Source organism: Corythoichthys intestinalis, chromosome 7, assembly GCF_030265065.1.
Source record: "Corythoichthys intestinalis isolate RoL2023-P3 chromosome 7, ASM3026506v1, whole genome shotgun sequence".
Classification (NCBI taxonomy): domain Eukaryota; kingdom Metazoa; phylum Chordata; class Actinopteri; order Syngnathiformes; family Syngnathidae; genus Corythoichthys; species Corythoichthys intestinalis.
Genome location: NC_080401.1, coordinates 44,133,440 through 44,149,717, shown reverse-complemented (window position 1 = coordinate 44,149,717; position 16,278 = coordinate 44,133,440). Strand labels below are relative to the sequence as shown.

At 38.9% G+C, this 16,278-nt stretch overlaps 1 protein-coding gene across 5 annotated transcripts; it reads right to left on the bottom strand.

Annotated features, from left to right (window-relative positions):
• Positions 1–490: 490 nt before the first annotated feature.
• scamp4 (secretory carrier membrane protein 4) lies at positions 491–14,791 on the bottom strand. 5 transcript variants are annotated; one of them, XM_057841691.1, is made up of 8 exons: positions 14,689–14,790; positions 14,368–14,393; positions 13,112–14,024; positions 10,065–10,193; positions 9,835–9,991; positions 9,338–9,439; positions 4,318–4,435; positions 491–4,252 (listed from the first exon to the last, which is right to left on the bottom strand). In XM_057841691.1, exons 4-8 carry the CDS (start codon positions 10,066–10,068, stop codon positions 4,064–4,066), a joined length of 570 nt encoding a protein of 189 aa, XP_057697674.1. In that variant the 5' UTR covers positions 10,069–10,193; positions 13,112–14,024; positions 14,368–14,393; positions 14,689–14,790; the 3' UTR covers positions 491–4,063. The 5 variants fall into 5 exon arrangements, with proteins under 5 accessions (XP_057697674.1, XP_057697675.1, XP_057697673.1 ...); XM_057841692.1 differs by having other exon boundaries at positions 13,112–13,934; positions 14,689–14,788; XM_057841690.1 differs by having other exon boundaries at positions 13,112–13,902; positions 14,689–14,785.
• Between the last annotated feature and the right edge of the window lie 1,487 nt (positions 14,792–16,278).

The following is a 16,278-nucleotide window of genomic DNA, read 5'->3' as shown; positions in this document are numbered from 1 at the left end:
TTCATACCACTGTATATCTAATTTCATAATTATTACATTTGTAGTGCTTAAAAACCCATTTATAAAAATTAGGGCTGTCAAAATTATCGTGTTAACGAGCGGTAATTAATTTTGTAAATTAATCACGTTAAAATATTTGACGCAATTAACACACATGCCCCGCTCAAACAGATTAAAATGACAGCAGTGTCTTGTCCACTTGTTACTTGTATTTTTGGGTGTTTTGTGCCCCTCTGCTGGCGCTTGGGTGCGACTTATTTTATGGGTTTCAGCACGATGAGAATTTTGTAGTTATTGACATCAACAATGGCGAGCTACTAGTTTATTTTTTTGATTGAAAATTTTCCAAATTTTATTAAAACGAAAACATTAAGAGGGGTTTTAATATAAAATTTCTTTAACTTGTGCTAACATTGATCTTTTTTTGAACTAAAAGTCTTTCTATCCATGGATCGCTTTAACAGAATGTTAATGCAATCTTGTTGATTTATTGTTATAATAAACAAATACAGTATGTTGAATGTATATATCCGTCTTGTGTCTCATCTTTCCATTCCAACAATAATTTACAGAAAAATATGCCGTATTTTATAGATGGTTTGAATTGCGATTAATTACGATTAATTAATTTTAAAGCTGTGATTAACTCGATTAAAAATTTTAATCATTTGACAGCCCTAATAAAAATACATAAGGTTTTTTTGTTGTGGTTGTTTTTTTTTTTTTTAAATTATACTATGGGGAAAAGGGAAAACATGCCGTTAAATGTGAATAAATAGATTGAACACATCAAAATTAATAAATAAATCTATATATTTTTAATGTAAATAATCTCGGCCTCTACTTCGCAGATTTTCGATTTTCGCGGAGGGGGGGCATTAACGAAAAACAAGGGATCACTGTATATAGAATACTATAGTAGTATAGTATTATATAGTTATCTATTTTAGAATGTAATCATCTTGTAATATGTCTTTCACTTGTACCGTGCTTTAAAAAAAAAAAAAAAATCATTCTTGACACACATTTGCTTACAAGACCATCTTGTCATGCATGCCATTTTCTTCACGCTTTCCTTTAATGAATTTGCTTGATGCCCTAAGTCAGCTACAATTACTATAACAGACTCAGGGCAAGTGGTGCGGTACATGCTGGAGTGATTGTGAGGTATCTGGAATACACCTAACATACATGTTTTTAGAATATGCAAGGACCCCAGAGTCCCTAATTTAAAACCAGCAATGATCCAACATGAAAACTCCTTACAAGGACACACAAACCCCAAGACCTCAGAATTGTGAGGTGTCATGCAAACCACTGTACGACCATTATTTTTGCATTCAATATAATGTTTATTTAGGCTTCTTTGATTAAACATTCATAATCTTGACCAAAATGCACATTTTCAACAGTATATACTGAAATGTATTTTTAAAAAAATGAATAAAATATTGTCCTGAAATGTAAACTCAAAATATATCAGAGTACACTTTGTGACAAAATCCCACCAGCCAATATTTTTCAGACCATCTGGACGCTGCAGACATGCAAAACAAGCAAAATTAATCACGAGGCATCCTGCAGCACTACCAAGTCCAAGTAAAAGTCCATCACATGCAAAATATGATTCATCATCAGAAAGAAAGCATCCAGTCAGATGTCTGCAGAAGTTTGATCATGGAGGAAATAAGGCACAAGCCCTTTACTGTCAAAAGTGCACCCCATTTTGACAAAATGGAGCAGATGCGGGGTTCTCACGAAAGGTATTTAAAAAAATAAACTCCATTGTTTTAAATGGTGGTTGATCCAATTACACTGTATTGGCACCCCTGCAATTCTGTCAGATATTGCTCAATTTGATGCTCAAAATGATTGCAATTACAAATGCTTTGGTAGTAATATCTTCATTGATTTTGCTTTCAATGACAAAACACAAAGGAGAATGGAAAAAAAAATCAATCATTATCACTTTACACAAAACTCCAAAAATGGTCCGGACAAAATTATTGGCACCCTTTGAAAAATCATGTGAAGCTTCTCTAATTTGTGTCATTAACAGCACCTGTTACTTACCAGTGGCACATAACAGGTGACAATGACTAAATCACACTTGCAGCCAGTTAAAATGGATTAAAGTTGACGCAACCTGCCCTGTGTCCTTGTGTGTACCACATTGAGCATGGAGAAAAGAAAGAAGACCAAAGAACTGTCAGAGGACTTGAGAAGCAAAATTGTGAGGAAGCATGAGCAATCTCAAGGCTACAAGTCCATCTCCAAAGACCTGAATGTTCCTGTGTCAACTGTGCGCAGTGTCATCAATAACGAGTAAAGCCCATGGCACAGTGGCTAACCTCGCTAGATGTGGACAGAAAAGAAAAATCGAAGAGAGATTTCAGGGAAAGATTGTGAGGATGGTGGATAAAGAACCTCCACTAACATCCAAACAAGTTCAAGCTGTCCTGCAGTCCGAGGGTACAACAGTGTCAACCCATACTATCCGTCAGCATCTGAATGAAAAGGGACTATGGTAGGATACCAAGGAAGACCGTACTTTTGACATAAGACAGACATAAAAAAGCCAGGCTGGCATTTGCCAAAACTTATCTGAGAAAGCCAAAAACGTTGTCGAAGAATGCTTTTTGGTCAGATGAGACAAAAGTAGAGCTTTTTGGGAAAAGGCATCAACATAGAGTTTACAGGGAAAAAAAACGAGGCCTTCAAAGAAAAAAACACTGTCCCCACAGTCAAACTTGGCAGAGGTTCCCTGATGTTTTGGGGTTGCTTTGCTGCCTCTGGCACTGGACTGCTTGACCGTGTGCATGGCATTATGAAGTCTGAAGACCACCAACAAATTTTGCAGCATAATGTAGGGCTCAGTGTGAGAAAGCTGGGTCTCCCTCAGAGGTCATGGGTCTTCCAGCTGGACATTGAACCAAAACACACTTCAAAAAGCACTAGAAAATGGTTTGAGAGAAAGCACTGGAGACTTCTAAAGTGGCCAGCGATGAGTCCAGACCTGAATCCCATAGAACACCTGTCAGTTTGGAAAAGGCACCCTTCAAATCTCAGAGACCTGAAGCAGTTGGCCAAAGAAGAATGGTCTAAAATTCCAGCAGAGCATTCTAAGAAACTCACTGATGGATACCTGAAGCGGTTGTCCGGAGTTATTTTGTCAAAAGGTTGTGCTACCAAGGAGGTTGAGGGTGCCAATACTTTTGCCTGGCCCATTTTTGGAGTTTTGTGTAAAATGATAATGATTGATTTTTTTTTTTCATTCTCTTTTGTGTTTTTTAATTGCAAGCATAATAGATGAAATGAAGATAATACTACCAAAGCATTTGTAATTGCAATCATTTTCTGGAAGAAATTGTGCATTATCTGACAGAAATGCAGGGGTGCCAATACTTTTAGCCAGCACTGTATATAGTTGTTGAGTTTTAAGAGTTGGACAGTATCGGGATATTGGTTAAAAAGTCATTATCGGACAACTCTATACAGTGTATCACAAAAGTGAGTACACCCCTCGCAATTCTTGCAGATATTTAAGCATATCTTTTCATGGGACAACACTGACAAAATGACACTGACACAATCAAAAGCTCCTTGATGTCTGCGATTTCTGCATTGCGAGCCTTGTTATATTACCGTGTTTTACCCATAAAATCCCCCAAAAGTCCGGCTGTGGCCATTCACAGCTGTGCCTTGACAATCGGAGAGACATGCTACACTGAGTTTTACGACCGAAACAAGGTAAGTACGCGATAATATCTCATTAAAATCACGGTGTCTTTAATTATGCTCTCTCATGCTCTCACCTCGAGTTACGATTTAGGGGTGTCATTTTTTTTTTAATGCCCTCCTGTTTTTCTTCCCCCAGAAAATGGAGATCTTAAGCTTTCCAATGATGTATCACACATGCATATAGGACAATTTTGAAATTTGGCCAAATTGGGGGTCTCAGAGTGGAACATCAAGTCACCTGAGTGTCTTCCATCAAAGATGCATTGGGTGGATTTGGATTGCATCAATTGCTTCACTTGTCTTGCTTGAGGGTGGCGGACTATTACCAGCCACGGTTGTCCACATAACTAGGCACTGATGCAGGGTACTCTGGCAAGCTTGGACCTTGAGTGTTCGGGTCGATGTTGCTGACCTCCCCCCTTTTCACTGGCGCACTCTTCCACGTACCGGTGCCCCACTCTTCTCGAGCATTCCCCATACTTCCCCCGATGCCCCGGTACAGTCTATGCACCTGTGACAGTCGAAGAAGAAAGGTGAGAAGTGTCCTTTATGGGTACGGTTTTTGTGACCACTCACCTTGACAAGGACCAGCAACATTAAAATGGTCACCAGCGTTAAAAGCAGCGCTGTGGGAAGCATGAATATGGCGGCGACTGTATTTGTTTTGAAAATCACCACCGTAGCGATCCATCCACTGCAAATAATTGAGTGAAGAAAAATATGTGCGTCGTGTAAGTGTTCATCTTTGTCTGACGTTAAACTTCTCCTTACTACAAACACATGTAACTCATGTAATTAAAATGTACTATACGGAATAACAGTTGGCTGTCATAATTTTTGCTGTTTTTCTGATAAACACGTATTATTGTAGTCATTCATTTGTTGCAGAGAAGCTTAATATCTTGAGTTATACATTTTCTTTTTTTTTTTTTTTTTTAACTTTTTTAAAAATACATTTATTACGAAACAAATGACACTTTGTTATCGCTATTCCCATTGTCATTAAAATGGGAATTTCTTTAAAAATCTTAACGATCTTTAGAATGTTTTTTTTATTATCTTATTAATTAGGAATAGATTAGGCACATATATATTATCATTATTAATATTTACCTTACAAGGTGTACACAACTGAGAGCTCCTGGAAAAACTTTTTCAATGCAGCCCCTAAGTGTTTTTCTATAAAAGTTAAACTAACAGCTAGCAAGCAACTAGCAAGCTAGAGAATGTGAAAGACAGCTCTAGCTTTTATCCTCATACTTTTTAATGGTAATACTTTGATAACTCAAAATCTATTGTGTAAAAGATCATGAAAAACAGCGAAGACCTTAAAACTTAGAAACTTAAAACATAATTGCCTCATACCTCAAAGTACAACATTCAACAATAAAGACTGGAGTTGTCCGACATCATATGGAAGCCGATAATATCCACCTGAAAAAGCATTTTGAAATGATATTGGATAATATCGACATCGGCTTTTCATTATTGGTTTTTGGCCAATATGCATATTGGCTTTAAAGTGAATGTAGAAGCCTACTGCCTTTGTACAAGTGTTGGTCACAGCTTAGTACAGCAGTTATGCTTATAGACCATTAGATGTCTCTAAACTAAGATGCTTGGGATTCGTTTTGTGAGCAAATATTATTATTAAAGCACCCAGTGGGGCATCACGATACAATTAGCCATAATATGTTGAGTCCAAGATGGGATTTTTTCAAGTTGGACAATATCGGGATATCTGCCTCCGCTTAAAAAGTCATTATTGGACATTTCTATTACAGACGATGTAGTTTTTTTTTTGGGCGCAATTCTGATAACATCAATACTGATATTGCACAACACCGTCTTCTGGTGATCGTGCTATATGATAGCATATACTTTGGTGTCGACAAAAAAGAAATCTTATGCAAATCAATTGTGAAAAGGGCAAGTTGAGACTACAGTGCCATTAAAAAATATTTACCCACTTTTGAAATTCTTAGGTTTTTGTCCCCCAGTCAGGGGCGGAACTTAGGGGGGTCTGGGGGTGTGACCGCACCCGAGCCTCTAAGGCAGGGGTCTGCAAGTCTGGTCCGCAAGAGCCACTATCCAGCTTGTTTTCCATGTCTCTCTCCTTTAACACACCTGAATCAAATGATCAGCTCACTCATAATCTCTGCAGGAGCCTGATAACATAACTGTCAAGTTGTACGATTTCGGCGTAATTTGTACAAGTGAGCACTGATTTTTAAATGTGTATGCCGTACGTTCAAAATCTGTATGTTTTTCGTGCATTACGGTTTTTTTTTTCTCTGTTCGGATTTTGTCACCGTTTCAGCAATGAGACTGTGCGTTACTATGCGTTACCACGTTGGTTGAATGACGCGAGAAAAGTCAGAGACACAGAGAGAGAAGAGTGGGAGTGGGAAGGAAGAGTGTTGTGACGCTGTTGCTAACGCGATGGTAGGCTCGGTGGCTCCAATATTTCCTGACTGTAGCAGACAGCCTACAATCTACGCCAACTTGATGCTACGCTAGATATCAAATGCATATAGAACTAGATGCGAAATGACAGACTCGGTGGCTTTAGTAAACAGCCGCCATCTTAAAGCAGTAGACTTCCCAGAAAGGCTCTGTTGTAGTGAACCTTCCTAGCGAACCTAAGTAACTTTTTATCTAAAATACTCCTAAATCGGAAAAATTTTGACTTGAATCTATCTTTAAATGATAAAACAGTTTTAAAACTTTCACATGTCGAAAGTAGACAGAAGGGAACTCATGCAAACTTTGACAGTTGATTCACAACATTAAATAACTTCCAAACATAGCAAAGGTTACTATGTTTTGTTTTGAATGAAGAAAAAGAAAAACATGAAAGGTAACACCAGTTACTTTGCCAAGTAAACCTATTACTTTTACATTCAGGTAACTAAGTTACTAACTCAATTACTTTTTAGGAGAAGTAATTTATAACTGTAATTAATTACTTTTTTAAAGTAACACTGGTCATAAAGATGCAGTCTGCAGAATGAAAAGTGACGAAAGCGGAGATTTCATTCTGCCAATTTGTTGCCGGACACAATTTGCCTGCAACTATTGCTGATCACTTCTCAGAATTAGCAAAAGAAATGTTCCCTGACTCAAAGATTGCATCGGTAAGTTAATTTCATCAATTGACCTTTTTAATTTATAATTGGACACACTAATGAACTACCTTCAAGTCAAACTGCTGAAGTGCAGCCATCAAAAGACGTGATAGAAATTGCCAAAAGTGCTACATACAATTATAACAAAAGTCCCTGTTAAATTTTAGTAATCATGATCTAGCTGAAGATATTGATTGTTCTATAATTGCACCATGTTATTTGTGACAATATTACCAATAAATTCATATTATTTTAAAAATTAAGTTTTATTTTTGTTTCGTAATGCACGCTATATATGACGTTGTAAGATTAGTCACCAATTTGTAAGGGGATACGTCACTATTTGCAAGATTGCCAACGGGTTGATAGGTATGTGATAACGATCCTGATTATTTGATTCAAGTGTGTTAAAGGAGTGAGACATGGAAAACAAGTTGGTCAGCGGTTCTCGAGGACTGGACTTGCAGACCCCTGCTCTAAGGGGCTCGGTTTGTGGCCATAAAGTGAGCAGGGTTGGACGAGCGGAGGGTCAAAAACAAAAGGTAAGATGATGCACAGAGCTGTAATATAGTTAAGTGTTAAAATATCTCTGTCACCCGCTTGGCCAGTTGTCTGGACGGGCCAGCAAAAACATTTCCAGTTGCCCCCTCCCACACACACAGTGTCAAACACTGTACGATCGTCTTGAGTGGCCTGCGAAAGTGTAGAGCCACCCGCGAATAATTGTCCACAAGCAATGAGTAAAAATAATTAGCCCAGTAAGAATTTAGAAATGTGGCCACAATCTAGCAGAGTCTGTCGCCTTGTAAATCTGCACTGCACCCTAGGGCCTGGCATCAATACTACATCGTTTTCACGCGGAATTGCGACATTGTTCGAATGGAGACGGAAGCATATAAATGCAAACAGGAAATTTTTTCGTATTCTCTGAGTGTCACCATGTAAACGGCCACTATTTCAAAGGCCAATGACAAAATTAAGAACTGGGAAGTGATCATTAGCAAACTGGATTCTTTCGAATTGAATAGCTTAACCTAGTTGGTTTATAATAATAGAGCCTGATTAATTCAGAGAAATTGAAGCTAAAACCCAGCAAAGGGTTATAACAGAACAACAAACCTTCTAATATATAAGAGACATGATGAGACAAGATTCAACAATAACTATAACAATCAGTATTGTTTGGTTTGCAAAATAATTCATCGGGACCCTTAGGCTACGTCTAGACTAGGATAGATAATTTTCTCCAGGGTATTTTGCCGACTATTTTTATACCTGTCCACACTTACGATTAAGGTGTGTTTAATTCCCCCCGCTTCTGCAATGTACGCCTGCATTTGCGCAAACTACGCATGCGCAGAAAGGAGCAGCCTCATATGTTACGTCATCGCTGACGCAGTTTACCTCTGCACCAGAAACTCATTACCCGCCGGCGGCAAATTCCGAAATTACTACACCTTCTAGACTGTCATTTTGTGATCACTGTTTTTTTCGTGATCTCAAATGAACGCATCACGCAGGAGCAAGAGTGAAGGGAGAGCACGCTCTGCTTTTACGAGCAGTTGTGATTGAAATAAATCTTTACAAAACAACGAAAGCCTGACATCGTTACTTGGGATGTTACAATCAATGCTCAGTTGCGCTCTCACCACTTGGAAAATAACAAATAGAAGCATATGGTGTGGCGCTGCATATATTACCTGGAAGCCACAAACAGGAGTGCTTGTGCATAATGGAAGTGCTGATAGTTTTGACAGGCAGAAATGTCATGGGAAAAAAACTGATCGTGCATCCTTTGACTGGGGTTACTACCACACAAGTCCCTTTTTCGGGGTTTAATTTTCGTCTACGCATTTTAATATACTCATGTTCGGTCAGCATTGAGTTGGGAGGGGCCAGCCCCGCAGCTGGCTGATCGGAGAAAACACGGGAAAGGAGCTCTGTATAGAACGCTCATCCCCGAGTCATCCGCGACGGGAGGACAACAAATGGGCACTGAATTGAGGCTTATTATTGCGACATTGTTTGAAGGTTCAAGAAAAATGTGCGGAAATAGGGGCAGGAATGCCACGTCGTGATCGTCCGCCTCCATTGTTTACGATGCCGTCATGCAGCACTAAAAATGGCGACGGCATGACGTCACTTCCTTAGAATCCGAGACAGTAGTCCATATTAAGCGGCGTGTAATATTACTTGCTGACATTATCCGTCTAACAACTAATCCGGATAATAGCATACTAGTGTAGCCGACATGCTGTATAGTCGAACTAATTACACGGGTAAGGCCATTATCTGTCCTAGTGTAGACATAGCCTTATTATGTTGTGCATTTCCACCCACGAGAACTTTAATCCAAGTGGACGGTCCACTCGGGGGTCCCGTTTATGCTCATCGCACGTTGTTCCTGTTTGTTCCGCCACTAGTCTCCCCAGTATAACATTTATGAAAATAAAATTCCCGCAACTCACCAAACACCCCAGTTGTAGACTCCTATACATTGAATAATGGCCAGCACTAGCTGAAGGAAGAAGATGAAAAAGAAGGCCATGAAGTTGAAGGAGCTATCCGCTCTGTTGACAAGACAAACAGAAACTAACATCAATTGGTGAGGATCATTTTCTTTCTTGTCAATATAGTGATTGCTTTGAGGTCAAAGTCCTTAAAACCTTGGAGCTAAATTTTCATGAAAAAAAAAACACCTTATAAGTTGGGAAACTGTCAAAAAGTCAGCCTGAATAAATATAATTTCCCTCAGTATCATAAAATCCGTACAGCATCTATCTGACATATTATTGTTTACATTTCTTTTAGAATTATTGTGGACAAATAAAGATAGTGTAATATAAAACTTTGCATTGCTTCACCTTGAATAGGTAGTGTTATACAGTATATGTGTGTGTTATGCATCAATGAACAGATAGTGGTGAACTTTGGAGACAAATTTAATATAGAGACGGCAACACACCTGATAGCTTTGTAGATAGGTCTGAACCAGCAGACATAACTGCAAGGGCTGAAGAGAATCAGCCAGAGCAACGAATAGCCGAAATTGGAGCCGTTACCCCCCGCGGCCCACCAGGCGATGCAGCCAATCACGTTCATGCACAGTGTCGCTGAATAAACTGCCGCAGACAAAGAGTTGACTTGAAAGAGAACAGGAAGTGGCATTCTCCAACGTGTAACGACACAACTCACTCATCCAAAGTCTGAAGATTCGCTGCACTAGCTGCTGATGTTGGCCCGGAATCTCCTCCTGGATATTCTGATAAAAGCATGGCCGTACTCTTAAGAATTTTGGCAGAGGAGGAAAGTTGTTTTCTTGTCCTGGAAGAGAAAGTTTCCATTGTGGAGACGGATAAACGGTGATTCAGTGTCATGGTTTGGTTCTTTTAAGTCAGTACTTCTCAGTGGGGCGCAGAGCGATGCGAAGTGGCGCATCTGACCTCGGAGAGCATACTTTTTTACCATGCTAAAATTAAGTGTAATTCCACATCCACTCAGTGGGAGGCAGTGGCGCTCTCATTTTCAGCGTGTGCACAGTATTTTTGAACCAAACAAGAGCACACAGAAAAGAGCATTCGTGATATGAAGAGCTCAGACGAGGAAATATGACGAAGCGTATGTAGCGTAAAAAAAAATAAAAATTAATAATCTTTTATCTCTATTAGAAGTCCTTATACTGAAAACTTCACCTTATTTCCTGAATGACTCTCGTAAAATGAATTTCTACTAGCGGAAATTGGCCTCTTGCTTTGGTGAAAAAAAATAAAGTTTGTATCCGGGATATCACTGATCCGATCACTTGATCAGAAATCGGGCCTGATAATTTTTAGAAGATCGGAATCAGGTGAAAAAGATTGAGTTTTTGAACAGTATTTATTTATATTGATTTTTAAGTATTAACTCGTTGGCTGCCATTGATGGCGGTAGACGTCCAATCCATTTCGACTTTGAGGGGTGGCAGCAATCATTTAAATGTTTGATCGCTGTTAGCTCCCCAATCAAATTAGATTGGATATCTATCACCGTAAATCGCAGTGAAACATGATCACCAGAAGCCAGCCTTCCCAGTTCAAATAAATTTAACGTGTATCGCTGTCAATGGCAGTGAATGAGATACAAGCAACAAAATAATACAAACTTATTACGATTAAGGATGTTCCCGATCACGTAATCGGAAATCGGGTGAAATAGATCGGGCTTGTAAGATTTTTTTTTTAAGTATAAGGGCTACAAAGCAACAAAATCAGATGTACAAAGATATTGTCAAAAGGAAAAAAAAAAAAAATGTTTTCCACTACACATTTTTGGAAGATCGGAATCGGGTGGCAAAAGATCGTGCTTTTAAGATTTAAGATTCAAGATGGACAAGGATATTGTCAAAAGACACATAAAATGTATGTTTTGTAATACGTTAATAAATGAATTAATAAATTGCAGAGGTATTGGATCGGTACTCGTGATCGGCAGATCGTCAAAATCAGGTGACTTGGAATCGAACTGGGGTGCAAAAATATGTGATCGGAAGAGTTTCAGAATCAGGTTCTTTAAAAGCAATAAAAAAAGCGTATTTTGATTTTTGTAAAATTGAATTTTATTTATTGATTTAAACTTTTTTTTTTTTTTTTTCTTTTTACAATTTTGATACGGAAACATTTTAGACATTTGAACGAAAACGAAACGGCTTATCTAAAAGACTTGAAAATCTTGATTGCTGTTTTGCAGTTTGATTGATTTGATGACATAATTCAACCTATTTTAGATGATCATATACAGTGCTGGCCAAAAGTATTAGCACCCCAGCAATTCTGTCAGTTAATAATATTCAATTTCTTAACAGCACCTGTTACTTACCTGTGGCACATAACCGGTAGTGGAAATAACGAAATCACACTTGCAGCCAGTTAAAATGGATTAAAGTTGACTCAACCTATGTCCTGTGTCCTTGTGTGTACCACATTGAGCATGGAGAAAATAAAGAAGACCATAGAACTGTTTGAGGACTTGAGAAGCAAAATTGTGAGGAAGCATGGGAATCTCAAGGCTAAAAGTCCATCTACAAAGACCTGAATGTTCCCGTGTCTATCGTGCGCAGTGTCATCAATAAGTGTAAAGCCCATGGCAATGTGGCTGACCTCCCTAGATGTGGACGGAAAAGAAAAATTGACGAGACATTTCAACGAAAGATCGTGCGGATAGTGGATAAAGAACCTCAACTAACATCCAAACAAGTTCAAGCTGTCCTGCAGTCCGAGGATACATCAGTGTCAACCCATACGTCGGCATCTGAATGAAAAGTGACTTTATGGTCGGACACCCAGGAAGACCCCACTTCTGACATAAGACACACATAAAAAAGCCAGGCTGGAGTTTGCCAAAACTTACCTGAGAAAGCCAAAAATGTTTCGGAAGAATGTTCTCTGGTCAGATGAGACAAAAGTAGAGCTTTTTGGGAAAAGGCGTCAACAAAGTTAACAGGAAAAAAAATAAGAGGTCTTCAAAGAAAAGAACACGGTCCCCACAGTCAAACATGGCAGAGGTTCCCTGATGTTTTTGGGTTGATTTGCTGCCTCTGGCACTGGACTGCTTGACCGTTTGTATGTAATTATGAAGTCTGAAGACTAACAACCAATTTTGCAACATAATGTAAGGCCCAGTGTGAGAAAGCTGGGTCTCCCCCAGAGGTCATGGGTCTTCTAGCAGGACAATGACAGAAAACACACTTCAAAAACCACTAGAAAATGCTTTGAGAGAAAGCCTGAATCCCATAGAGCACCTGTGGAGAGATCTGAAAATGGCAGTTTGGAGAAGACCTCCTTCAAATCTCAGAGACCCGTAGCAGTTGGCCAAAGAAGAATGGTCTAAAATTCCAGCAGAGCATTGTAAGAATCTCATTAATGGATACCGTAAACCAGGGGTCCCCAAACATTTTCCTGTGAGGGCCACATAACTTTCCCCTTCTCTGATGAGGGGCCGGGGTCAGTTTGTAACAGAAAGAGTGTGACGATTGCAGGAGTGCCTAAATGTAAAAAAAAATATTGTTTTTCAGAAAGCCACAATCAAATAACCCTTTCTGGATTCTTCATGGAACAAAATTCAATTCATTTCAATTCCTTTATTGTCATTGCAAGCCAAACAAACAACGAAATTGGAAAGCTACTCTGTGGTACCATAAAACACAAGACAGTAAAATAACACACCACTTAAACATACTACTGAATAAAAGACAAAGAATAAATTACTGAATAACCCTCTGTTGAGGTTGCAGCTCAACGTTGCATTCGTAGGAAGAATTGACGGAGAATAAGTTGTCTTTTAGCCAAAACTCGGCGTATTTAATTTCCATTGACATGCGGATACATCCTCTCTCATTGCCGTCTTCACAGGCAATCCCACAAATCAAAGTTATCAAAGTCAAACACAAAGAAGTAATGAATGTAGCACTTTAGACAATTAAGTCCCATCCTGCCATCTTGTGGCGAAAAAATAATATGTCAATATTAACAAGCAATAGGAACATTATTTCAACATCAACTGAGGACACATTTATGAATACAAAACATTTCCTCCACCATTTCTCTCAACACCCCCACTTGTTCTCATGTTGATGGCCTTTTTAACAACCAAATGAACTTTTAGATTTCAAATTCCAAAAATAACACTGTCAAACTTCTTCAGTTTTAACTTTGTTACAGGTTTTGTCATGATATCAGCTATCATGTCATCCGTTGTCAATCAGGTAGCACTACTCATCTCCTCTTTTGAGTGCGACTCCCCTGCACCGGATACCATCTGCCAACTCGACGCTGTGGTTCTCTGGTTTGAACGTCTCCTGGAATCTTTTGAACTTGGTCACGTCAGTGATGATATGAGATGTCGCTCCCGTGTCCACCATCAGGCCTCGTTCCCGGATGCTGTGTGTATCCTGCCGCCTGGTGTCAGGCTGTTCATCTCTCACCTTGAACGCGAAGTCAGGATCTCCATCTTCAGCAATTTTTCTCGCTCCCATTTCTCTCAACACCCTCTCTGAGTTCTTCACAGAAAAAGGCCAGGAAATAAATAACACTATTAAGAAAAAAAAAAAAATTCAAAATGCCGGACCAAATGTGGAGGCGGGCCGTATCCGACCCGCGGGCCGTAGTTTGGGGACCCCTCCTGTAAACAGTTGTTTGCAGTTATTTCTTCTAAAGGTTGTGCTACCAAGTATTAGGCTGAGGGTGCCAATACTTTTGTCTGGCCCGTTTTTGGAGTTTTGTGTAAGATAACAATGATTCAATTTTTTCCCCATTCTCTCCTGTGTTTTTTCATTGCAAGCAAAATAAATGCAGATGTTACTACCAAAGCATTTGAAAATCCTTTTTTTTCTGGGAGAAATTGAGCATTATCTGACATAATTGCAGGGGTGCCAATACTTTTGGCCAGCAGTGTCTATGGCAACACTTATGGCAATCTTTTGAGGGTCATAGAAAAATTGACAAAATGATGTACAAGGACTCACCAGTCATGTTGTAATCGATTGTCAACCTGAAAAGACATATACATAAAAAAATAGTCATGCAACATATTGGGTGAACTATTCTCATAATTATCTACTTTGCAGGCTTTAAGTTGGGCCCTTTACTTCAAAGGTTCTGTTGTACACCATATAAAGATAATTGCTTATGTATCATTTTGCATCTGCAAAGCAAAGGTACACTGAACGGAATGCAAAATTGGAATGCAACAATATATCATCCAGAACACAAAGCGCTTGAGACAAAGAACACATTAAACAACAACCGTAAAGTTACGGTAAAACATTGTGAAATATGCAGTTTACCTTCTTGCGTCGACATTTGCGGGGTGGCACCGGTGATGATCAGCAAATCATCCAAGAGTCGGCTGTGTTTCCTCGACCCGCCCTTTAAACTCACTACTGCGACTGCGTGCCACTGACGCCACTGTAGTTCCCAAAGGATTGAGTTGAATGCGCTTGATGGCATTAAAAACTACAATTCCCGGAAACCAAGTCTATCTTGTAAACAGGAAGCGCGTGATTTTCAACTCCGAAGCCGCCCACTCGTTAAATATGATGTTCGAAACTTCAAAAGGCTTCGTAGTTCGTGACTGTATGTCACGTCTTGCAGTTGAAACATTACATTTAATAAAAGCCACCCACCAAAACAGTAAAAATGCCATTAGGTTGAATAACGTACCGTTAAACGTGGGCAATGGTTAGAATCTATTGCTAGTTCGTGTTTGTGCTGCGTTCCATGGAGGTGGGATTTTTTTAAAATGCTGTGGTTAAAAACAAAAACAACAACAACAACAACTGTAAAACTGAAAATAGATTTAAAGATGGCTATCCTGCAATCATAAGATTCGTTCTTATTTGTGACATTAACACTGTGTTTTATGGAAAAATGGAGAAATCCAATTGTCTGCAAACCAATTCATAAACTTTTTTTTAGTAGGGCGTGGACCCATGACGCTTTCAGACTTTGTTGGGCTATATTATGTGTCTTGAGTTGACTTTTAGTAAAGAGTTTTTAAAAAAGCAGAAGACAATTTGGGAGGGACAAAATTCTTATTTTTTCCATTGAAATTTGTAATTTCCATGTTGAAGCTAATATTTTGTCATTAGTAGGGCTGTGACAAAATATCGAAATGGTGATATATCGTGATACTTTGTAGCCCAAAAGATTTTCGATACTCTCCTGCCAAAAATCGAGATATCATTTTTAAAAAGGAGTCAATGTTAAAAAAAAAAAAAAAAAAAAAAAAAAAAAAAAAGGAACCAACAAGTCGCTACCAAAATCTTCCACCATTATAGTGTCTCAGTTAACTCTAAGGCTGCCATTGAAGGTGCTTGAAGCCCAATCCATTTAGAGTGGGAAGGTTCGTTCATTCATAACCAGAGCATTCACAGTCTTTCTGTCTGATTTTTTGGGGCATTTATAGGTCACTTGCTGTTCATTTTATGGCATTTACAGGTCATTTCTTGTTGAGTTTGAGTCACTGCCTATTCATTTGGGTGATTTCCAGGTCACATCCTATTTTGTAACTCAAAATAATCAGGAAGTGACCCATAAAATACCCCAAAATCAACAGCAAGTAACTGAAAATCAAAAGGTAAATGACCTTAAATGGCCCAAAATTACCTCATTGCCTGGCATTGGCTGCCATTGACGGCCATGGACGTTCAATCCGAATCGTTCATTCGCTGCCACCCTCTCCCAGTTCAAATGGATTGGACGTCTACTAGTGATAAACTCATTCCAATTTACAGCATGAGGGCTTGTTTTTCTGTTTATTAGTTGTTTGTAGAATATCCTGGAACGATTTCCTGACCAATGTATCGATAATCGTTGTATTGTCATATCGTCAGATCATCGTTATCGTGAGCTTTGGATCGCAAATCGTATCGTAT